Here is a 25544-nt window from a genome sequence, read left to right on the forward strand (position 1 = left end):
GGCAGTTTGGGACGTGCATTTGTCCATTCTCAGCTGACTCACAGAAAGGATGAATAATCCATTTGAGAGGCAGGACAAGTGAACCAAAACCAGCCAGGCACGGTGGCTCCTCTGAAATCAAACCCTGCCTGATGGCTTCTGTTGAGAAATGATCTGATGGGGCTGCTAATCAGGCCTGGGATTATTTTTTAATGGCAGAATTAGTGAGGGGCATTGTGTGGATGGGATAAGCATCCCTGCCAGAACCTTTATTTTTTACCATGTGGTGCCTTAGAGTGAGCTCTGATCCAGCTCCAAATAAGCCACGCTCGTTTAAGCACCAGTCCTAATTTGGAGCAGAGTGGGAGTCCAGCACATCCCTCTGGCTGTCTCCAGACCCTGGCAAAAAGTCCTCCTGACCTTAGCAAAAAGTCAAAAAAAACACCTGTGGCTTCCATTTTAACCCATAGAAAAAAATTGCCAACTTTGTATGGAGAATTACAACAGTTGGATTAGTGTGATATTTAAATTAACAGCGTAGAAAAGTAGAAATTTAGAGTTTTTAGAATATAATTCAAGAGATCAAGATGGAGGAATTTAAGCATGCCCTAACCTTCTTTTCCTTCTCCTTGTCCCCCACGTCTGAGTGTGACGGTGACACTTTTTCTATGGGTTTAAGGTAGAGATTCACAGTCCAACATAGATGACAGCAAGAAATTGTAAACATACTACACGTAGTTTTGAGCATGTAACATGAGAGCCACCCAAGGCTCGCAGAAAGAATATTATAAAGAAAAATAAACCTTAAAAACGCAATCAGACACATTCCAAACTCCTTCTTTAACTCCAAGAAGCTAAGGAAGAAAAATCCTCCACGCTGTTTGGGATGTTGGATATCCCAGCACCAGGCTGAGCTTGTCTCCAGCTCGCTGGCTGCGAGAGCCTTTCCAGAACATTCCACATGAGGGATGGAAGCAGGAGCCTGGCTGGGAATGTCCTGGATGTGGCCCTGTTTTCATTTGGTGGTACAGCCAAAGAATTCGCCATGGAAGGGGATTGTGCTTCCAAAGCAAGAGGTGCAGTTTCAAACAATTCCTAAAAGTTTTTGTCCTTTGGAATCTGTTCCAGAGGCACACAAAGAGTAGAAATGGGAATCAGAAATGGAAACCCCTGAGGGAGCTGGGAAGGGGCTGAGCCTGGAGAACAGGAGGCTCAGGAGGGACCTGGTGGCTCTGCACAGCTCCTGCCAGGAGGGGACAACCGGGGACAGGGGGAGAGGGAACAGCCTCAGGCTGAGCCAGGAGAAGCTGGGTTTGGATGTTGGGGACAATTTCTTTGTGGAAAAGGTTGTGAAGCATTGGAGCAGGCTGTCCCAGGCAGTGGTGGAGTCCCCACCCCTGGAAATGTCCCCAAAAGTGTGGATGTGGCCCTTGGGGACACGGCTCAGTGCAGGGTTGGCAGCTGGACTCGGTGACCTTGGAGGTCTTTTCCAACTTTGGCAATCCCGTGATTCTTTGACTGGAAAAATGCTAAAAAATTGCAGGTAGAATCCAGAGGTTTTCAACACTCTCACTGCTCACAGCCTCACAATTTCCCTTTTATTTTCTCTTGAGCTGACAGAAAAAAAGCCCTGCTTGTTCCTTGCTCAGCCTCCAGATCTCCAGCACTACCCCAGACAGCCCAGCCGGGCCTCTTAAGAGTTCTCATCTCTGCAAGGGTCACTCAGGAAATCAAATCCCACTTCCAAATTCCAGCAGCTGTAGCACTGATCATAATTCTGCATTTTCCTCCTCTCAGTGTAAAAGGTAAATGAGGTAGAGCTGCATTCCCAGTTTGGTACCTGGTGGGTTACTGGGTTCTGCGCCTCTGCAGAAAATGTGGGATTAGGGTTTTCAGGAAAATCAGAGCTCTGTTTGGAGCAATTTTTTTTTGCATCCCTTGAAGCAGGTTGAGAAGTGACATTATTTCCAGCTGTAGGTATTTATTTCCCTGTTATCTTGTCAAAATACCTTAGTAGGAAACCACTATTTAGAATAATTTAGGTTGGAAAATACCTCTAAAGTGATCAACCCAACCTGTATTTATTCCAGCTGCAGAATTCCCGAAACCTTCTGAAGATGCCATTTTCCCTGCTCTCTGCCCAGCTCAGCATTCCTTGGGTGCTTGCAGATTGGGTACAAAAATCCCATTTTTTTCCCAATGGTTTTCAGCATTTCGGCTTCCCATCCTTTGGACCCCACGGCTTTAGAGGTGTCTGCTCTGCGTCTGGAGAAGGTTGGACAGCCAGAAAGCTGGAAAACATCCTGCAGGGTATTTTAAATATTCTTTAAGCTCTGCAGGGCTGTTTAGTTTAACCTTTCTGTAGCTGGAGTGTTCCTTCTAGGAAAGCAATTCCTGCCAGCACCTGGGGCTCTGTAGTTAAACACCAGCCCTGCTCTCCAACCTTTTCTTCTTCCTCACCTGAGATAAATTAATTTTGGTTTCAAAGGTGCCAAAGTGGTTTTTCTCACTGGAATCGTGACGAAAGCGTTGCTTTTGGTTTATTTAGTTTTAATTGTGTTGGATGAGGGAGGAAAATAACTCGATTTTTGCAGTTTTAAATGGTTGTGTTTTTCCAATTCCATCAGAAGCTCGGGGAGACTTCCAAGAGCAAATCCTGCTTTGTACAAACAGGAAGGCAGCATTGCAAAACCTGCCTGCTTGAACAAGCCAGGCAGGGATTGAGAAGAAAAATAAAATTAATTAGTTGTCCTGGTGAATCCTTAGCCTGATAGCTTCATGAGTAAGCAGAGAGAAGCTTTCCATGAGTTTCTTGAGCATTTCTGTCGAGTGCCCCCACAGAGATACTTGGTCTCACAAGACTGCAGCTTAATCTAGCTCAAGGACTTTCCAAACTCCACAAATCAAAGACCTCTTTTTTTTTTTCTTTTTTTCTTTTTTTTTTTGTCTCTTTTTTAAATCTTTACTCCAGGAACATTTAAGAGCTGGTGGAGTGTTAACGCTGAGCTGTGAAGCATTTCAGTGTCAATATGTTTTCAGATTTTCTTGTGGGAATAAAAATTAACTTGCACTTGAACCATGTTTTCTGTATAGTTGTTCCTATTATATGTATATATATATTTTTTTAATGGGGCTAAATATACCCCTGTACTTACTGGAATAGCCTTAAGAATTCCCAGGATGTTCAGCTTGATCAAATAACACGAGGAGAGTTCCTGAATTCCTTCACCTTCATGAATCCATGCTGCATTTTGCTCTTGCTGTAAATGCAGTAAAAAAACTCCACGAGGCTCAGAATGAAACTAAGATTTAATTTCTTTTCTTTAGGAATTTCTCTTTAGGCTCTCAGGTATTGATTTAAATGTAGGAAACCTGGAAATTCCTGGCATTATGGAGATTTCCATAGGTTAAACACGTGTGTGTGTTTGTGTTTACCCAAAGCTGCAATAATTTGTGGATTAGCTGGTTTAAGGAACAGTTTTATGGAGACAGAAACTGTGACCTTACCAGTGTATGAAATTCAGAGACTTCTACAGGAACAAGGTAAAACCACAGGTAGGAATTGCTGAATAATTACCTTTAGACCAACCTGAGCAAGAACCTTCCCAGGAGAACAAGCTCATTTAATGGTTCCTAAAACTCAATCTTGTGGATGTCAATGGTCATGCTTGATTATTTGCAGCGGTGTTTTATGAAAAAAGCAATAAAAATGCATCGGGAGGCTGCAGGGGAGGACAGGGAACAACAAATGGGTTGAGTTTTTTGCCAGGTCCCCTCGGTGGGGCTGTGTGTTTGTGTGCCCAGACCTGCCTGACGAGCGACAGGAGAGGGAGGAATTCTTGGGTTGTTGGAGGAAAAAAAGCAATTACACTTCTGGTGGAAGGATTAACCTGGTTTTGGAGGCCCTTCAGAGGCACAGAGCCTGGCTGATGCCTTTTTTGGGACTGCCTAAAAACAGAGGCCAGGCCAGAGTAAGGGAATGAAAATCACTGGTGTTTATTCAGGTACATTTTGGGTATTCCTGCACCCAAAAAATGGACCAGAGGTTTTTCACACTTTTATAACTTCAGGCCATTTGCATCTTGGGGGTTAATCTTCCAATTGCAGCTTCAGCTAATGAAGTCATTGAGCCCAAATTTGCTCCTCCCCAAGTTCACTTTGGTTTAAATCTCTCAGGGCCTGAGACAGTGAGGTGCCCTTGATTGCCAGGCCTGGAGAGGAATTGTTGTGTCTGCCCAAAATGGGACAGCAGCAGCTCACACTGTGTGTGGAGTTTAGAGTTAAAGAATTGCAGGATTATAAATTCATGAAAAGTAGAAAAGCTAAAATCCTGAAATTTTAAAATAGAAAAAGCTAAAATTTAAAAAAAAAAATTAAAAAAAAAAAGATATAAAGGCTAAAAATCTAAGCCATCATGGCAAGGGGAGGATTATCCCACATTCTGGATTATTCCTGCTCTTAATAATTCCTTTCCTGCCTTTTTCTGGGCTCTGAAAAATATCCCCCAGCAGCTACAACCAAATAATCCCAATATCCACTGGGTTATTTAACCAGAGCACCCACTCACGTTCCCAAGAGAGGAATTCTGCCGTTCCCAGGAATTGGAGGAGCAGGCAGCTGGAAGAGGAGCTGGTCCTGGGGAGGTTTGGGGATGCTTTTTGGGGATGAAACATTGGCCTTTGAGCCTGGCCTCTGCAAATCAACGAGTTTCCTGTGCACACACAACTTCACACCCAGGTGCCCCCACGGATAATTTGTCACTTTGGGCACCTGCTGCCGAGAAAAGAGCAAGAGGTGCAGAGATGTAATCATCCTTCACCTTCCTGCCTGGGGTGGGAGGGGAGCAGGAAAAATCCAGGGATTCTTTCAAGTCTGGGCCTCGGAGCCACCTCCAGCCAGCGCTGCCAACTTGTTTCTTGTCAGAAATCCCTTTTGAAGTAGATTGGCTAGAAAGGCAGAAATAGATTTATATTTTTTTGTTGTTGTTGTTGTTTTATACAGAGCTATTGTTTTAGGAGTGCTGTGGAAGGAAGTTGTAAGAGTAAATTGAAACTCGGGCTTTGATTTTTTTGGTTTTTTTTTTTTATAGAGAGAGCGGGGTTTGTTGTAGGAGTGTTGTGGAAGAAAGTTGGTCTGGAAGGAGTAAATCTAAGTTGGGAAATGGATTTTGTTTATATTGTAGAGGTATATATAATTATTTTGTGGAAGAAAGTTGTTCTTGTAGGAGTAAATACTGAGTTTGTACAATATTGTCATTCACTCTCGTTGTAGGCAAAGACCATTCACTTCAGAGTTGGGCTTGGTGATCCGTATGTTCCCTCAACTCAGAATTTTCGGGGAGCTACAGTGCATTTATTACCTGTAATTACACCTGGCAGCATTTCTGGTGCATCTAAAACTTATTTTTAGAAAAAAAAAAAAATTAAAAAAAAAAATTTAAAAAATCACAATTTGGCCACAAATCGAAATGCAGCTACTACAGCAAAGCAAATACATTCTTTGAAAGCTTTAGTAGGAGAGAAACCTTAAAAATCCTTTAATCCTAGAGATTTTGGGGGCTGAAGAGACAAGAGCAGAGCACGGGCTTTGTGGATGGAGTGCTGCCATTTCAGCATCCGTGAGGAGCCAGGACAGGAGCTGGAGCCCAGAGGAGCAGAGAGGAGCCTGGCAGCTCCTTCTGCACAAGCCCAGCTCTGGGGGAAGAGCAGCAGGGCTGAACCCTTGCCGGAGCACAGCCGTGGATCCCGGATGCTTTTGGGTTCCTGCAGGACGAGCTGGTGGCCCCAGGGGGTGAGGAAGGTGGGTTTGAGCCTGGATTTTCCATCAGCACCCTGGTGGCAGCGCTCCAGATTCCCTCTCCTGTTGGGCTCGGCTGGTTTGGAGAAATCGGAGGCTGCTCTTGTCTTCTCTGCCCCTCAGTGGGATGTTACAAAAATGAAATACCACAAACTACCTGTGCTATATTTACAATATTATACACCAGAAACTCCCTGTGCTATATTTACAATAATGTACCAATATCTGTCACCCACGTTGAACAGTGTGTCCCCAGCCTGAACCCAGTCCCCAGTTTATGGTATAGAATGTTACAAACATTATATAATGTTACAAACATTAAATACCACAAACTACCTGTGCTATATTTACAATATTATATACCAGAAACTACCTGTGCTATATTTACAATATTATATACCAGAAACTACCTGTGCTATATTTACAATAACGTGCCAATGTAACACCCCTCAGTGGGATGTTACAAACTTTAAATACCAGAAATTACCTGTGCTATATTTACAATATGATATACAATAAACTACCTGTGCTGTATTTACAATATTATATACCAGAAACTCCCTGTGCTGTATTTACAATAACATGCCAATGTAACACCCCTCAGTGGGATGTGACAAACATTAAATACCAGAAACTCCCTGGGCTGGATTTACAAGAACGTGCCAATATCTGTCACCTACGTTGGACAGTGTGTCCCCAGCCTGAACCAACAGAAAAATGCCAACACCACAGTGAGACATGGAGGGCATGAAGAAGGAGAAAAAGGACAAGGCACACCCAATTTCCTCCAGCTTGTCCCCTTTGGACCCCTCATCTACAATCCTAAAATTTCACTTTTGCACCCGTGCCACACTTAATTATTACTGATATCAAACCCTCAGAGCTGGTAATTGATCCTGTAAGATTGAAAACTCTTTTCCATGGACAGAGATCACAGCCAGTGTCTCTGGGGGCTCTGTCCAGGGGGTTCTGAGCCCTGCCAGGGTCCCAGGGCAGCCAGAGGGAAGCCCTGGATTCCCACCTGGATTTCCCGTGGTGGAAATGTTCCTTGGAAGCTGTGATTCCTGGTTTTCCACTCAGGGAGGTTGTGGCATTTCTCCTGCAGACAGATGTGATAAATCTCAGGCATTTAAATATGTTCTGAGCAAATATTTCACTCTCCAGGAATTGTGTGTCAGGTAAAACCCCTGAAGGTGTGGAAAGCCTGAAGGTTTTTGGTGTTTGTTGCCAGTCAGGAATGACTCCCAAATTTCATGGGCCTGAGAATGTTTCCAAAACAAAATAAGCAGCTCCAAACTGTATCTGTTGAATTTTCTTCTTGAGGTTATCCATGCAAACCTGAAAACTGGACAGGAAAAGGAGGAAGGTGCCTTATCCTTGTATATTTGTGGATTTGCTGGACATCATTTATTTCCTGAGGCTCAGTAGCATCTCTGCCACTGCTCTGCTTAGGGAGAGCAAACAGAGCAGGAGAAATTCCAAATAATCAGGAGGAAGTGAGGATAATGCTGGGATGTGTAATTCAAGCTCATATTGCAAAGGTCCTGAAGGATTGGCTTCTGGACGTGCTCTTAGGTGGTTTTTCCTCCTTTGTGAGGGATAAAAGGAAGGTGCAGATCCTGATGTCACTGCTGCCTGCAGAAGAGAGGGATTCGGGAGGGATTGTTCAGTGCGCTCCTTCTCAGGTCTTCATTTAGATAATGTGGCTTCCCCTGACTCCAGGGAAGTCAATAAGGTTTATACCAGAGCCCTGGCACTCTATAAATTAAATATTAGGAGCAGTGTTTGAAGTTTAAAGCCCTCCCTCCTCCTCCAGCTCGGATTTTCTGCCGCCGTGCTTTTGTCTTTCTGCCTGAGCACCTTGCTGACAAGTGCTAATAACAAAATGCCAAGAGAGGGTCCAATCGGAGTTACCACCCATTAAACATTCTGAACTTGTCCTTTTGCTCATAGATTGTGCATAATTAATAATTAAACGGTTTCAGTTGTAATGGGTTGACCTCCTTGAACTGTTCATTATTCACAAGGCAAAGGCATCACTCAAACTTTTTTCCTCTTGCCCTTCCCTCGCTCGGTGTGCTCAGCTGGTCTGGAGGAATCAGAGGCTGCTCTGGTCTTCTCCTGCAGCAGATCCCAGCTGTGGATTATTCCTTGGATCTTCTGCAGCAGATCCCAGCTGTGGAAATGTTGTTTGGATCTTCTCCTGCAGCAGATCCCAGTCATGGAAATGCTGCTCTGGTCTTCTCCTGCAGCAGATCCCAGCTGTGGAAACACTGCTTGGATCTTCTCCTGCAGCAGCAGATCTCAGTGGTGGAAATGTTGTTTGGATCTTCTCCTGCAGCAGATCCCAGATATGGATTATTTCTTGGATCTTCTGCAGCAGATCCCAGCGGTGGAAATATTGCTTGGATCTTCTCTTGCAGCAGATCCCAGCTGTGGATTATTCCTTGGATTTTCTGCATCAGATCCCAGCTGTGGAAATGCTGCTTGGATCTTCTCCTGCAGCAGATCCCAGTCAGGGAAATGTTGCTTGGATCTTCTCCTGCAGCAGATCCCAGTCAGGGAAATGCTGCTTGGATCTTCTCCTGCAGCAGATCCCAGTCAGGGAAATGTTGCTTGGATCTTCTCCTGCAGCAGATCCCAGCTGTGGATTATTCCTTGGATTTTCTGCATCAGATCCCAGCTGTGGAAATGTTGTTTGGATCTTAGGGAAGCAGCCAGTCCTGGGAATAATTTTCCATGGATCTTTAGAACCCTCTGTGTCTTCCCTGCCTTTTTGGCATCATCCCCAGTATCGAGGTCTTTACCACTGGTCAAAAGCTGTGGCAGTTCCTGAAGAGGAAAGACCCATCTCCCAGCCAGAATTGAAAAGATCTGTTCCTCACTCCTTTAAAATCTTGGATTTCTACTTTCTTTCCCTCTGTAGTGTGGTTTCATTTCGTAGGTGGGGAAATCAGGCAGGTCACTGGGGTGCAGCAAATGTGTTCCAGCACTCAGGCTGAGTGCACACGTGTAGCTTTGCTTTATTCCCTTTATTCCCATCTCCTGTGACCACATTCCAGCACTCAGGCTGGGTGCACACGTGTAGCTTTGCTTTATTCCCTTTATTCCCATCTCCTGTGACCACATTCCAGCACTCAGGCTGGGTGCACACGTGTAGCTTTGCTTTATTCCCTTTATTCCCATCTCCTGTGACCACATTCCAGCACTCAGGCTGGGTGCACACGTGTAGCTTTGCTTTATTTCCCTTTATTCCCATCTCCTGTGACCATATTCCAGCACTCAGGCTGGGTGCAGACAGGTAGCTTTGCTTTATTTCCCTTTATTCCCATCTCCTGTGACCATATTCCAGCACTCAGGCTGGGTGCACACGTGTAGCTTTGCTTTATTCCCTTTATTCCCATCTCCTGTGACCATATTCCAGCACTTAGGCTGGGTGCACACGTGTAGCTTTGCTTTATTCCCCTTTATTCCCATCTCTTGGAGTGTCAGACAACATCTGGGAAACCTCAGGATACAAAATAAGCTTTATCTGCACACCCTGGGCTTGAGCAGCCTGGTCTAGAAGGGGTCCTCAAGATTCAACCTTGATTTCTTTGAGCCTCCCAAAAAGCTTTGGATTTTTCAGGCAAAAAGCTGATAAATCTGTGTCCACTAAAATCCTTGGAATGCCCCATCTCCTTTCCATCCTGACATCCAGAGTGTGTTCCTCTCCACCCTTCCACACAAAATCTCCTCCTCAGCTCCTCAGGGCAAGCCAGCCCAGGCGTGGCCATGGCCAGCAGATCAAACACCTGAATTAAACAGAAAAATATGCCCAAAAATGGGGGAAAAAAAATAGGATTTAACCTTTACTTCCATCCAGGTAAAATTTTCTCAGGCAGGATCCCCTCGTCCCATGGCTGTGCTGCAGGACAGGAGCTGCACAGTCCAGGTTTTTCTGATGATGTTGGAACAACTTCTCCCTTTGCCTGGATGAGCCCAGAGGGTTTGGAATAACCAGAGTGGGACCCAGAGCAGCTCATCAGCTTCTCCCCCCTCGCCTAATGAGCTTTCTCTCCATTATGGGCCCTTCATCTCTTGTGAATGCAGAAATTATCACCTCCCAAATGAGTGTGAAGTGCTGGATGCCCATCCCGATCCTGCTGAGGGATGGATACCTTGGGAAAAGCTCCTCCCCGGCCTTTGAGTGAAAATAAACAGCGGGCATGGATTGCTGGGCACTGCCAGGTCCCCAGGGAAGGGTGTCCCGTGGGTTGTGTGCCTGGAGCTTTCCTGCCTGTCCCTTTTGGGATCTGTGCCAGTGGATTCTGTGTCTGAAAAATTTCCTGCCTGTCCCTTTTGGGTCCATTCTGTTCCTGGAGCGTTTCCTGCCTGTTCCTTCTCATGGGTTTTGTGCCTGGAATAGTTTCTACCTGTCCCTTTTGAGTCCATCCCATGGATTCTGTGCCTGGAACATTTCCTGCCTGTCCCTTTGGGGTCCATCCCATGGATTCTGTGCCTGGAATATTTTCTACCTGTCCCTTTTGGGTCTGTCCCAGTGGATTCTATGTCTGAAAAAATTCCTGCCTGTCCCTTCTGGGTCCATCCCATGGATTCTCTACCCAGAGCATTTCTTTCCTGTCCCTTTTGAGTCCATCCCATGGATTCTGTCTTTGGAACATTTCCTACCTGTCCCTTTCGAGTCCATTCTGTGCCTGGAGTATTTCCTGCCTGTCCCTTTTGGGTCCATCCCATGGATTCTGTACCCAGAGCATTTCCTACCTGTCCCTTTTGGGTCAATCCCATGAATTCTGTACCTGAAGCATTTCCTGCCTGTCTCTTTTGGGTCCATCCCATGGATTTTGTGCCTGGAATATTTTCTACCTGTCCCTTTTGGGTCCATCCCATGGATTCTGTCCCTGGAGCATTTCTTTCCTGTCCCTTTTGGGTCCATCCCAGTGACTTCAGGGAGAATCCCAGGAAGGCTCTGCTGGGCAGGAGGAGAGGATGGAAAAGGCAAATCCAAGGCTGGAGTTTCCCTCTGTGTCTTCAGTGCTAATACAGAGAATTTTCATGGGCAGTGCTTTGAAGTGGAGAAAGTTGAATTGTGGTGCTGATTTCCTTGTGTTCCCTGCACTCTCCAGCAGAAAGCTTGCCTGGATTGCTGTCATTTCTAAGTTTGGAAACAATAACCTCTCCCTCACCCGGCCCGAGTTCAAAGAGAATTCGGCCACGTTCTATCAAACACTCCTTGTATTTAATAGAAGTCTTTGAAAATTGTCAAGCAATTTTGGCTTCTCCTTTTACTCCTCAGCTACTTTTGATTTAATTGTGTTTTCCAGCAGTTTCCAATTGTTCGGATTGGAAACAAAGCCTTAATAAGAGTTCTAGTTAATTTTCTCTCTTGTAATTACCGATCTCATTTTTCTGATAATTGGCCACAGCAATTATATGTATATTTACTAATCACACAGGAGGCTCTGCAGTCGTGTCTATCTGCCACCATTGATAATGGCACACACATTGCAGAGGTGCTTTTATCATCTTCTTTTTTCCACTACATCAAAGCTATTTCCCCGTTCCCCATAATGAATACATGCATGCATTTGACACAGTTGTGTGCTAGAGAAATTGTTTGGCTCCCACCAAATGCTGCACGCTCCGAGTTTCTTGCCTGCAGCGCTGGAAGGTTGTATGTAATGATATATTGCTCATCCAAATGGCCAAAGCACTCCAAAGCACAGTGAGATTAAAATAAGTCATTCCTTTGTTAATTTAAATAGGTGCATGTATCATACTTTGCAGGGTACTTTGTGGAGGGATGTCAGGGAGGAAAAAAGACGCCGAAAGGTATTTTTAATAGCAAATGAGAATAGATGAGAATGGAGTCATTTGCAGCTGCGTGTTTTATGTGGCTCTCTTGTTCCAACTGTAGGTCTAATGAGATGACACTGTTAAAGTACTCTGCAGTGTAATTTCATTACATCCTGAGCTGTTACACCATAAACACAGTGGAGCTCTCCGTCATTCCTGGAAAAACTCCCAAATTCGTAAAGCCCTTCTTTGCAAATGGTGATGTTGTTTGTTCCCCGTTCCTCATCTTTCTTTTTTTCCCCCCCTCTTCTGCTCTTTTCCCTTTTTTTATTTCCATAAATACTGGCTGGTTATTTCCTACCACTACTAGCCTGGTAAATCCTGCTCTCTCTTTTTTATTTTTTTTTTTTTTGGCTTTTAAAAATTCTTTTTTGCCTTTTAAATCGTGAACAGGCAGCATATGAGGACAGCCTGGAAAATGAATAAGTGTAAATAAACATGAGTGTAAATAAATAGCGAATGCAGTGAAAGAAACAAAGGTCAACACAAGAATAATTTCACAGCTCTTTGTTAATTACAAGACCATTTGTGTGTTACTTAAATAATCATTAATTTCTCATTTACACTTTCCCTACCTTCCTTTTTACCCTGTGGCTATCATTGTCCTTTTTTCACCTCCCCTCAGTGTCTTTCCACATGTTTTTACCCATTGTGTAATACTCATTAGTTGAAATTCAGTGTTTTATAACACATCCTCTAAAGAATCAGTACCTTTCCGTTCATGTGAAAAGAAGGCTTTTGGGGTTATTATTCCTGGGTGGGTTTGTTGGTTTTATTTTTTGGATATTTTTTTTTTTTTCAGTGTGCGCGTTTTGCTGTTATTTTGCTTTTTACCTCCAAAAAAAAAAAAAACAAAAAGACAAAAATAAAGCTGCTGACTGCTCCTTGTCTCTCTGCAACGGCAGGAATCGCCGGTGCTGCCAGCCGGGGAGTTCTCGGAGCCCTTCGTGCACTTCATCACTCAATGGTGAGCTGGGTTTGCAGCAGGCCTGCCCTGGGTGGGAATGATCCGTGCCATGAGCCCCCAGCTCCCCGAGCCCCTGGGCAAATCCTTTCCGTGCTCTAAACCTTATTTCCACAAAGAGCTCCTAAAAGGACTTGCAAGCCTTGGGCTTTTTAATATATTTTTATTATTATTTTATTTTTTTAAATAAACCTCGCCCCTGAATGCGGGGTGATGAGACTCTTATGAGAATTGAGTTGCAAAATTCATGCCGTTATTTCGGGTTTTTTTTTTCTTTTGGAAAAAAAAAATACTTCCTATCAAATTGCCTCGATGTTTAGGAAGGCAGGCGGCCTTGATGAATTCATTGGCTTCCCAATAAGTAATCTTTACTTTACAGCAAGTAATTCATCTGCAAAATTCGTGTGTGTAATATCATTATTTAGGTGTTGTTTTTTTTTTTTTATTATTTTTTTATAAAATTGCCTCGATGTTTAGAAGGCAAGCGGCCTTGATGAATTCATTGGCTTCTCAGTAAGTAATTTTTACTGAGAGCTGTGGTTTAAAACACACCACTGGGTATATTTGCTGTCCTTAAAATGGAATAGTTCATTGGAAACCTTTTAAATTAAAGGAGAATTGGGGAGAAGAGGAGGTTGTAGAATAAAGAATACGGTTCTTGAGTGAGTAGAGGATACAAATCGGGCAGGTAAGAGATCCTAAAGAAGCAAAGCAAAAGGCAAAATCCCCTTTTTAACTGCCCCGCACCCCTCCAAATCCAAAACTAAGTTTAAAAGGGAAGGAATTTATGCACAGCAGAAGAAATCAGCTTGAATTTTGGTAAAAATAGGAATTGTTGGAGGGAGACCCACCCCCTTTTGCAGGGCTGGGTGGAATCAGAGGGGGCCACCGGGGCGGGAGCTGTGTATGGGTGGGAGCAGGAATCCAGGGATGTCTCTTTATCCAGGGATTTTCCTGCCCCAGGGATGTGTCCTTGTCCTCCCCCAAGCCCGCACGGGTTGGGTTTTGCACATTTTGGGGTTTTCTGCCACACGCCAGGGCCGCTGCAGCCAAAGCGACCCCGCAAAACTGAATTTCCAGCAGCTCACGCAGCAGAAAGTATCTGTGAGGCCTGCCAGGGCCTGTAACAAATACAGCCCCAAAAAGCAGGCTGATGAGCAGTTAATTAAAGTAACTAAATAATTAAAGTTTGTGTAACGGAGGCCTCGGCTTGCAGCGGTTTCAGCTTACAGAGAGGGTATTTGGAGGATTGTGCAGCACAAGCCGGGCTTGGAGCTGCATCTCCTTTTATCCTCCCCAAAATATCGATGGCGGGCCGGGCTCAAAAATCCGGGCTGAGGCAGAGGAGGGATAACCTGTGCTAAAATGCCCACGGATGCCAAGCTGCAGCAGAGGGATGCTGGTAACAGCCTGGCTCTCCCTGGGGACTGGGCTACTTGGGGCTGGCAGGTTAGAGCTGCTGCCTCCTCAGCTCTGGGATATCCCAGGGGCTCCCAGGTATTTGTAGGGGTAAACATCTTAATATCCCCACTATTGTGTCCTTAATATCTCCAATTTACAGCCCAGCTCGTTTGGTGTTTTATACCCAGCGCTTTATTAGCTGTGCTTTGGCAGTGGGAGGAATCACTGCTTTTAAAAAATAATAATAATAATAAAAAAAAAGCAAATAAGGAGCAACTATATCTTATTTAAGCAATCCATTTGGAATAACCCTGAGAGATGCCAAGTGAGCAGCATCCCAGACTTTGTGCCAGGCCCTCCATAAAGCCTGGCTGCTGGGCTAGAATCCAACAATTCCACAGGCAGCTCCTGGTGGTCACCTCTGGGCCACGTTTTTGTGCTCCCTGAGCTAATTGCACCTGTTGCAGGAAAAAGCAGCACTGTTTGCAGGAGAAACGTGATCCCCCAAGCAGGTTGATGCTGTGTAATGAACTATCACCCTGCAGGGGGAATGGAAATAAAAGGGGGAAAGTGAAGGTAGGAACCCCAGGGCACTGGATTTCCCACCTGGCTGGATGAGGCTGGGTGTGGAGCTGGGTCATAATCCCCAGAAAAAAATGGGAATCCGCTCCCTGTACCTGCTGCTTGGCAGGGGTTTCTGTGTTTGCACAGCTTTGGTGGGGTGTAAATACAGAAATGGGTTGGAAAATGCATCATCGGATACAAATCGGATATACAAATAAATAAGCCCCACCTTTCGTGATGTGTTAATACAGAAATCCACACAAATGGGTTGAAAAATGCATAATCAAATACAAATCGGATATACAAATAAATAACCCCCACTTTTGATGATGTGTAAATACAGAAATCCACACAAATGGGTTGAAAAATGCATGGTCAAATGTACAAATAAATTATCCCCACCTTTCATGGTGTGTAAATACAGAAATCCACACAAATGGGTGGAAAAATGCATGGTCAAATGTACAAATAAATAATCCCCACCTTTCGTGATGTGTAAATACAGAAATCCACACAAATGGGTGGAAAAATGCATAATCAAATACAAATCAGATATACAAATAAATAACCCCCACTTTTGATGATGTGTAAATACAGAAATCCACACAAATGGGTTGAAAAATGCATGGTCAAATGCAAATCAAGTGTACAAATAAATAACCCCCACCTTTCATGGTGATTAAATACAGAAATCCACACAAACAGGTGTAAAAATACATAATCAAATGTACAAATAAATTATCCCCACTTTTCATGATGTGTAAATACAGAAATCCACACAAATGGGTGGAAAAATGCATAATCAAATGTACAAATAAATAATCCACACCTTTCATGGTGATTAAATACAGAATTCCACACAAACAGACAGTTTGGAGCCCTACATGCCATAAGGGAAGGCTGGGAGGGAGGAAAAACCCAAAATTAATATTTTGGTTACTGTTAGGAACCCTGTCTCCCATCAGCACCTGATAAATTTAAGAAATACACTGAAAATCTTCACTCTGTGATAAAAGAGATAAAATACAATTCAATATTTCAACACTTCAAATAAAACAATTCAATCTTTCAATGTTTCAGATTAAACAATTCAGTATTTCAACATTTCAAATTAAACAATTCAGTTTCTCAACATTTCAAGTGAAACTATTTAATATTTCAACGTTTCAAATTAAACAATTCAGTATTTCAACGTTTGAGATTAAACAGTTCATTATTTCAACGTTTCAAATGAAACAATTCAGTTTTTAAACATTTCAAATGAAACAATTCAGTATTTCAACATTTCAAATCAACAAGCAGCTGTTTTGATACAAATATTTTGTTTTATCTCACAGCATGAAGAAGCAGCCAAAGGAAAGGCCAGCACCTGAAGATTTAATGGTGAGTGCAACCTCAGTTTGGATTTTTCAGTGAATATTTTTTGGTCATTTACACAGAAATGTGTCTCTTTTTTTCCCAGCATTTTTCAGTGTGCTCAGTGTATTTCTCTCTAAACTCTTCCTGCTTGTGCAGCAATTCCATATTTGCACCCAAACTAAAGGTGGGATTTTGGTTCTGGTTTTGCTGTTACCTTCACTTGTGATTTGGGGAGTTCATTCAGAACTTTCACAGCCACTTTCGAGTCTCAATCAAAACCATTTTGATGCTTAATTCACATTTTTCTTCCAGTTTGGATGTCCAGGGATGACAGCTTCATGTAGGTCACTCCCTGTCAGCATTTGCCAGCCTGAACCTTCCCAAAAGTGAAGATTAAAAACAAGAGAGTGGGGTTAAAATGTATATTTTAATGAAATGCAAGTTCACTGGTGGTCATGGAAAATGAAAATGGAAATGTAAAATGAAATCAGATTGGCTGCAGGAGAATGAGAATATTTGGTGAGGTTTGTCCATGGAAGGGCTCTCAGCTTGGAATCTGAGCTCAGAGCCCGCTGCTTGTGCTGGAAATTGTCATTTTTCAATTATTAATTATTGCTATTTACAGCAATTTATGTAGATTCCCAACCCCTCTGAATTGTGTCAGACACCTTTAATTTTTAAATGTTTAAAAATTTAAACTTTCCTTTATATTCTGCTTGCGGTAGCTCGAAAGCTTCTCTAAAATCATCATGATTCATTTGAAATGAAATGTGCATTTCAATATACATATTTATTTGAAATTAATATACATCTGTGCATGAAATACACAGAGGTAATTGGAACTCAGGAATAATTGTAAGGGATTTTAACAGCATCAAGACAGTGGAGCATCCTCTCACTTCTTGCTTCCAAAAAAGAGAATATTCTCATTGCTTCTGTGAGAAAAAACAAGTTTTTCTGCTGTAGCTTTTCTCTGGTTAAAGGCTGATCTCTGAACACGCCCAGGGGCAGGTGTCTCACAATCCAGACCAGTTTCTTTCCTAATTAAACAAGTTTTTAACTGTGAATCTCACTTGAGGGATATCAACTCCACCAAAGCTGTGCTTGGAGCTGGGCACCTGCTTAAATACCTGGAACAAAACCTTAACATGTACAGAGCCCCCCCACTTTGGGTTTTCTCACAGCAAAGGCTGATTTTTGTCTTTTGGATGAACTTTTGATGGCAATTCTGGCAGTTTGTCACATGTGAGAAAACTTGGAGCGGGTTCTGCAGCCACATTCACCTCGTGCACTGTTGGAATCTGGGGTATTGATGATTCTGAGGTTGGAAAAGTCTCTGTCTTTCTGCCCCGCTGCCAAAAAAGAAATCATAATTAATCTGTGCTGGTTTCCAGGTTGTTTATTCTGTTTATCTCTCACATGTTCTGCTGCCCTGCCCAGCTCTGTCCTGCAGGGCAGCGTGTGGGGCTCTGCCCTCAGTGGGATGTGACAAACATTCAATACCAGAAACTCCCTGGGCTGGATTTATATATATATATATATATATATATTTAATATATTACAAGAACGTGCCAATATCTGTCACCTACGTTGAACAGTGTGCCCCCAGCCTAAACCCAGTCCCCAGTTTCTGATATATAATGTTACAAACATTATATACCACAAACTACCTGTGCTATATTTACAATAATGTGCCAATGTAACACCCCTCAGTGGGATGTGACAAACATTAAATACCAGAAACTCCCTGGGCTTTATTTACTATATTTTATTTTTTTTTAAATATATTTAATATATTACAAGAACGTGCCAATATCTGTCACCTACGTTGGACAGTGTGTCCCCAGCCTGAACCTCCAGAAGTGTCTGAGGGACGTTTGGAGTTCCGGCAGTGCGCCGCTCTGCCGCTCTGGCTGTAAAAACAATGGAATTATTCGGAAATTCCGGCGCCTCCAGGGGAAAAAATAGAAATAAAAAAGAAGCGTTGCTGCTTTTTAAACAATTTAATGCGGTTTTATTTTCCCCACCTCCTTTTTAGTCGGTTGGAAAGGAGCTTGCAAGAAAAAACAGGAGCTGTTTACTCCTTTGTACTATAGGGAATATATGTAATATTATATATATTTGTACTTTTATTTTTATATATACATCTTAAAACATATTTTCATTCTTATAACATATATCATACATCCTGTATCATATATAATATATATCTCATACATATCGTATATATCATATATATCATATATATCATATATATCATATATATCATATATATCATATATATCATATACCATAGATAATTTATAATTAATTATATAGAGGATATATGTATGATAGGGGATATATGTAATATTATATATGATATTTTTACATTTTTATTCTTATATATAAATCTTAAATTGTATTTTTATTCTTACCTCATATCATATATCATATATCATATATATCATATATATCATATATAATGATTTATAAGTATATAGAGGATATATGTATTATAGGGGATATATATAATATTATATATTATATTTTTATATTTTTATTCTTATATATAAATCTTAAATCATATTTTTATTCTTACCTCATATATCATATATATCATATATCATATATAATGATTTATAATTATAGAGAGGATATATGCATTATAGAGGACATATGTAATATATATGATATTTTTATTCTTACATATAAATCTTAAATCATATTTTTATTCTTATATTATATATCCTATATAATATATCATATAATATCATATAATATCTCATATATAATATCTCATATATAATTATTTATAATTAATTATGTAGAGGATATATGTATTATAGAGGATATATATAATATTTTATATGATATTTTTATATTTTAATTCTTATATCTAAATGTATATTTATAATTAATAGCTATATAATAGATCATGCTTTATACTATATCTTTATAATTGATGCTTATTTAATATATAATTTATTATTATTTCTAGAATATATAATTTATGGTTATTTATAGAATATATAATTGTGATTATTTCTAGAATATATCTTTCTATATTTATTTTAATATTATATATTTATAGAGTCAAACTCTGTATATATTTGCTTTTCTCCAGTCTTCTCAAGGAAGGTTTAAGTCTGTTTTAACCCAGGGAAGGTTTAACTCCTGTTTAAACCCAGGGAAGGTTTAACTCCTGTTTAAACCCAGGGAAGGTTTAATTCCCTTTTAGGCCTAGGGAAGGTTTAAAATCCTGTTCAAACCCAGGGAAGGTTTAATTTCCTTTTAGGCCTAGGGAAGGTTTAACTCCTGTTTAAACCCAAGGAAAGTTTAATTCCCATTTAGGCCTAGGGAAGGTTTAAAATCCTGTTCACACCCAGGGAAGGTTTAACTCCTGTTCAAACCCAGGGAAGGTTTAATTTCCTTTTAGGCCTAGGGAAGGTTTAACTCCTGTTTAAACCCAAGGAAGGTTTAATTCCCTTTTAGGCCTAGGGAAGGTTTAACTCCTGTTCAAACCCAGGGAAGGTTTAATTCCCTTTTAGGCCTAGGGAAGGTTTAACTCCTGTTTAAACCCAAGGAAGGTTTAACTCCTGTTCAAACCCAGGGAAGGTTTAACTCCTGTTCAAACCCAGGGAAGGTTTAATTCCCTTCTAGGCCTAGGGAAGGTTTAACTCCTGTTTAAACCCAAGGAAGGTTTAACTCCTGTTCAAACCCAGGGAAGGTTTAACTCCTGCTGGTGCCCAGAGTCCAGGGAAGCAGCCAGGCTGGGGCTGTGCCTGTATTTATGGTCTTTTCCCCAAGCTTTCCATTCTAAGCTCTATTTAATGGAATCTATGCATAGTAAGCAATCAGGTCAGAGAGAAGCAGCATCCCCTGTTTGAGATCAATCGCTGGCTAATACTTTATCTAGGCCACTTTATTATCTCACGCTGCTTCCATTCCCATTCTCCTCCTCCTTTGTAGCGTGCACTTCAGCTGTGGTAAAACTACGCCTGGCATACATATTAAAAACATATACCCATTCTATCTGTATGTAAATGGGGGAGGCACAGCTGGATATTGCAGGAGTTTGATTTACTAATAGTTATTATCTGTTCTAGCTGTTCAGAGGCAGGGAGAGTTGCAGAGAACAAGCTAGCGCAGAAATTGCCTTTATGATATCACTGCCCTGCTTTGGTAATTGTTTAAAATCTCTTCTTTAGCTGCAGATTTTTGAGGTTTATTTTATTTTTTTTTTTTTTTTTGGGAATTGCTGGAGTCTCTTGGTGAAGGGTTTTTTGTTGTTAGTGCAGAATTGAGCTCCTCCATGCTGGTTATTGGAACGAAAGGTGTTTATGTAAAAAAATTGTGTTTGGAGCAGCAAAAGTCAGGAATGGAGCAGTTATTGTGTTGTACTTTCCCGTGGAGGCATCAAAGCACAGGATTTCTTTAGGATTTCTCAAGGAAAAATTGGGCAGGGAGAGGATGCAGTCACCTTCTGCACTCCATTACTTTTGCACAGATCTAATGATTTTTCCTCAAGTTGTCAAATTTTCAACACAGCCAGGAGCTTTTCTCCTTCTTAAAATTTAAATTACTGGCATTTCCTGTGTCGATATTTTATCAATCTAAATTTTATCAATTTAAACATTGTGTGATAAATTGTACATCATCTGTATCAAAGCCACTGACATGCTGGAAAGCCTGTTCTCCTTTGGTATTTTATTTATTCCAATGCCTAATACAATTTTAAAATTTCCCATTCCTATGCATCCAGCAATGCATCTCTCCATTCCAGGAATGGCTCTAGACCAGGCATCCTGATTTTATTGGCTGGAATGGGTATTTTTTTTTTCCCAGATAAACAGTTAGTTTGTGTATTTAAATGTCTTAAGACACGTGTCAAGATATTAGAGACTCTCAAAAATGCATTCTGGCTGCCTGCTCCTGCATCTCCAACTAGTACAACAAGGGAATTAAAAATAGGAGGTTTTAAGTAGATGGATTTTAAGTAGCTATATTTTATGTAGTTTTATTTCAGAGGGCCTGCACAGTAGCTAAACATATTTGCAGTTCATTGTGTTAAACCCCTGGTTTCAGCTCTCAGGAAATACTTCCATGGTTTAAACAAACAAATGGAGGATCAGCATAATCCTGCCTGGATTTTCATCTAAACCCCCGGAATAAAGCCAATAAAACACTGGTGCTTAGGTTTGTCAGTAAAAGGCTTTGCCCCAGTGGTATCACTGAGGAGGCGGGGCTGGGTTTTGGGTGATGATGATTTTTGGGATGGACCAGAGGGCTCTCAGCACTTTCCCTTGCACAAACACACCCCAGAGATCCTGTGGGATCAGCTTTGGAGATCCATGCTTGCTGTGAGCACCTCTCCAGATGTTTGGGCATCACGGCTGAATCACAACGAGCCACAGATTTTCCCTTTTTGGCTACTTTTTTTTATCCTGGGCCAGTGCAGGATCTCCCATCAGGGATGATAAGATTGTCTGTGCTTGGAGCAGTGAGGAATGGTTTTGTTTGCAGATGTTCAGCCTCTCCTCTGTCACAGCAATCCCAGTTATTCACTCCATGACGAGGGAAGTTCTGACAGACACCAAACACAAGGAAAAGCCTCTCTCCCAGTTTCTCAAGGGAAAAAAGTACAGAGACAAGTATTTTAGCTGTTGTAAATATAGAATTGTTTAGGTTGGGAAAGGTTTTTTAGCATCATCCAGTTCAGTCGTGAAATATATGTGATCAGTAGTAAACTGGGGCTTCAGGCTCTCAGTTCAGACATGCAAAGGATGAGGAGTTCTGGATCAAATCCTGGATACACTGAAGACAAATCAAAATTTATATTGAGGCAAGGATTTCACAGCAGGGCTCAGGATGCTCCTGTCACTGGGTGTTCAACGTCTTCCTTGCTCAAGGTAGCTGAAGAGGAAAAAAATCTGTGTTTCTTCAGGTGGCAGCATTGCTCACTGAGCTGAAATTGGGAAAGGTGGGTCAGGGATATTTCCCCCTCTGTCTTTCAAAAAACAACAAAAAAAAAAAAGGGGGGGAAAGCCATCTCTGTCCTTGGGGGTGTGAGAAACTTGAGGAATCTGTGCTACTTGAGAAATCAGCTCCTGAAATGGAGCCATCCATTCCCTCAGTGTCACTAAATCCAGCAATCACCCAAGAGCAGGATGGTGACAGGGTTAAGTGGTGATGCCTTCATTCCCTGCCTGCTGCAGCCGTGGCTGTGGGATCACCCAGCTCCTCCAGCAAAGGGGAATATCTGGGAATATCTGGGAGTAATATCTGGGAATAATATCTGGGAATAAATGGGGATATTCCCCTCCTAGCATGCCCTAGAGCTGCACAAAACAGCAGCACTTCCCTGTGAAATGTGAAAAGGAAAAACTCGACTTGGCTCAAAGAGGTGTTGAAAATCTAAGGAAATTGGACAAAAACAAATTGGCAGCAGCTTAGAGGGATACAGTTCATATTTTTTGGTTACTTGAGTCTCCTGGGCTTTGCAGTTTAATTTGAGCAAATGTTTCATTTGGCACTGCTGGTTGTTCAGTAGTTCTCCAGGCACAAGGACAAATATTTACATCTCACTCATTTTGGTAGCAGAATTGCAAATCTTTCAGTTACTGGATACTGAGAAGTTGTGCACTTGCCTTGTTGATACTTGATGTCAGCTGTCTTCCTTACGTATTTATTTGGAAAAATTGAGGGAAAAAAATCTGTTAGCAGTTCCAAAATAGGACCCATATCTTTAAATCCCAGAATACTCTCTATTCGTTCCAAATCCATCAAGGAATTTGCTGTAACAGGCAACTGTTGAAATCCACATACAGTTTTTATTTGTGCAATGAAATTGGCATTTTTTAAATGTATTCAGACACTCTGCATAGATTAAAATGGTTGGTACTTGTGCAGTACCAGCTACATGCGGGTCTCTAGTCCAATTAGCACCTCAGGACACTCCTGCAGTATTAAATAAGAGTAATAATTGCCTATGAATAAGCAGAGTATAAAGCAGGAGATAGAGATATGGCTTCTTAGTGACCTGTGTGTATTATGCCTCAAATCCCTTAATCAGATTTGTGCCGCTTGATTCTTCCATCTGCAGAAATTCAGCTGGAGGATCAGGGCCTGAAGTAGTAAAAAAAATCAATTAATACGACTTTCTAATTTGTGCAGTTGACAAAAAAAAAAAAAAAAAAAAAAAAGGGGTGGGGGGGTGGGAACGCATATAAATAGGGGACATTTTTCTCCTGAAGAGGACCCGTGCTGAAAGATTTTTTAATTGGATTTTCATTGTGATTGACGGCGCTTGAGGATGACAGTAACTTTATTTGGCTGGACTGTTAGAGCCCCCTTGTTCCGGGTGGGTTTTTTTCCCTTTTTTCCCCCATCAAAAGGCTTTTTTTCCCCCAGCGGAGAGGCAGAGTTTGTGAAAGAGCCTTTTAGCACCTTTGTCACCGCCATCCCTGGCGACACTGGGCCCAGCTGGTTGCGGGGCTCCAAATGCTCCTCTCACAAAGAGAAATCTCCCCGGCCTCCATCATCTGAAGAGCTCCAGAAACCTGTTGAGGATTAGAAAGTAGCTCGAGATGTGAAATGAGTGTTCAGTATTAGTAACCGGGAGATTAGGGCCCCGGGGACAACGGGAGATAAACAACCGCAATTAAGGCAAATCTGCCAGAGTAAACAAAATTGAGCAGAAACAGATGCCCTCGCCATTTTGGGGGGATTGATTGGAGGGCACCGAGGAATCGATTTTTGTCTTGTTTACACTTCCAAACCCCGGTGATAAACTGGGAGGCTAAATATTTCATAGCGCCTGATTTTAGTTAATTTTTCTCGGCTCCTCACAGTGACCGGCCCGGCCTCGCTCAGCCTTCACAGGGAGCAGCTAATTGCCTATGAAGGGCCCCTGTGTTTAAATGGGCTTGACAGGAATTTAAATTTTGTTTCAATCAACCTCTGTGCTCACAGCCTGCTCCAGTTTCTAATTTTTAAATTAAACATGATTTCTTTTTTATTTATTTTCCTTTTCTTCTTGTTGTTTTTTAAGCCGCGGCTTCCCCTCCGGGGCTGGCTGCTGCCTCTCCCAGCCGGGGCAGAGCTCAGAGCGCTTTATTCAGGTTAAAAAAAAAAAACAAAAATCCATCCCTGGTAAAGTTCATTGTCCCATCAGTGTGCATCTGCCTGCTCGGATTCGATGGGAGATGCTGGGGGAACACTCGGGGGTGTAAATCTCTGTGCCTGCTGGGCTGGGGGAGCCAGGTTTGCACCAGGGAAAGGTGGAATTTTAATCCACCTCTGGATTAAAACACAGCTCTGAGCGTGGAAATGCTGCTGGTGGCCTCGGTGCTTGTTCAGTGACCTTGGGAGAGATTCAAAGGAATTGCTATTTTTTTTTTTTCCCCCAAGCCAACTAGTGGTGATGTATTTTGCTCTCTCTGTTTTCAGCAGGGCTCTGTGTGTTTATTCCAGCATTGTTTCACACCTGAGCTTTCTCTGCTCCTCGAACGAAGGGATTTGGAGGCGCCTTCACCTCCATCATTAAATACTTTATATTATAGAGTCCCTTTACAAACACGGGGATGGCATTTTGCACTCCGTGCAGGCACCGTGTAGCCATGGAATACAGGATGATCGTAGTGGCACTTCTAAAAACAACTTGTTCATTTGCAGAAGCTTCATCACAAAAATGCTAACGAAGTACGAGCTGTTCCATTCTCCCTTTTTGCTTCCAGCCACATCGTTTTCAGGGTGTTTTTTGCTTTTGTTAATTGTTGTTATTTGTGCGTGCATGCAACACAGCGTTTTCTTCTCCAAGGTTTGGGTGAAAAACATTTAGGAGATTGTTTCAGTTTACTTCAGCTTAGTAATTTGCTTAGCAAAAATTTTTTTTTCCCAATAGAAAAACTTGGGGAAAACAGTTGTTTTCTTCACCCTTCCCCCAGAGTCTAGGGGAACATTTAGTCCTTATTTGAAGGGAATTCTGTATCAGCTCTGAATTCCTGACAAGCTCTCTTTGGTGTCACCGAGGCCAGTCTGTGCTGGAGCTGAGGGCACTTCTGCAGGTGCAGCTCCATCAGAGCTCAGGTCAGTGAACTTTCTGGTGTGAATCTCTGCTCTTTCTGAGCCCCCACGCTCTCATTCTCATCCCAGCCGGGTCTTGAAGCTCACAAATTGAATCCATTTCAAATGAAGCCCCACCAGAAGATGTGCTCCAGGCACACACCTAATGAGCTCCGGCTACTAATGGGTGCTGAGGCCACAGACCAGAGCAGAGCTGGGCAAAAGTCAAACCTCTTCCATCCCCAAAATGTTGCACCGAGCGTTTCACTCGGCAGAGCTGCTTCTGTTGTCGACAGCTTGCTAATGTTGACAGACTCCATCAGCCTTGGGCCACTCTCCCCATTCCTCCTCTGCAGCTCTCCTTAACCTCAGCAGCGCTTGCAGAAGTAAACTCCAATTAGATTTCGCTTGCTTTAGTTTGTTTTAAGAGTTTTTAAGAGAAAACACACACAAAAAGTGAAGTACCTTTGCTGGGAGCTGGCTCGTTTGGAGCCGAGCAGAGCGAGGAGTGCCAAGGACAGTTAGTGCTTTAACAACAAATATCAAAAGCAAAGCTGCCGTGGAAAGAATGATCTGCAGA

General features: G+C 42.2%; 1 protein-coding gene across 1 annotated transcript in view; it reads left to right on the top strand.

Annotated features, from left to right (window-relative positions):
* The window catches only part of MAP2K5 (mitogen-activated protein kinase kinase 5), a 138498-nt gene that overhangs the window by 104063 nt on the left and 8891 nt on the right, over positions 1-25544 (top strand). The window contains exons 20-21 of the mRNA XM_031505717.2: positions 12537-12598; positions 15898-15943. Of these exons, the coding sequence (XP_031361577.1) occupies positions 12537-12598; positions 15898-15943 (108 nt within the window). The remainder of the gene's footprint in view (positions 1-12536; positions 12599-15897; positions 15944-25544) is intronic.

This window comes from Lonchura striata, chromosome 11, assembly GCF_046129695.1.
Source record: "Lonchura striata isolate bLonStr1 chromosome 11, bLonStr1.mat, whole genome shotgun sequence".
Lineage (NCBI taxonomy): Eukaryota > Metazoa > Chordata > Aves > Passeriformes > Estrildidae > Lonchura > Lonchura striata.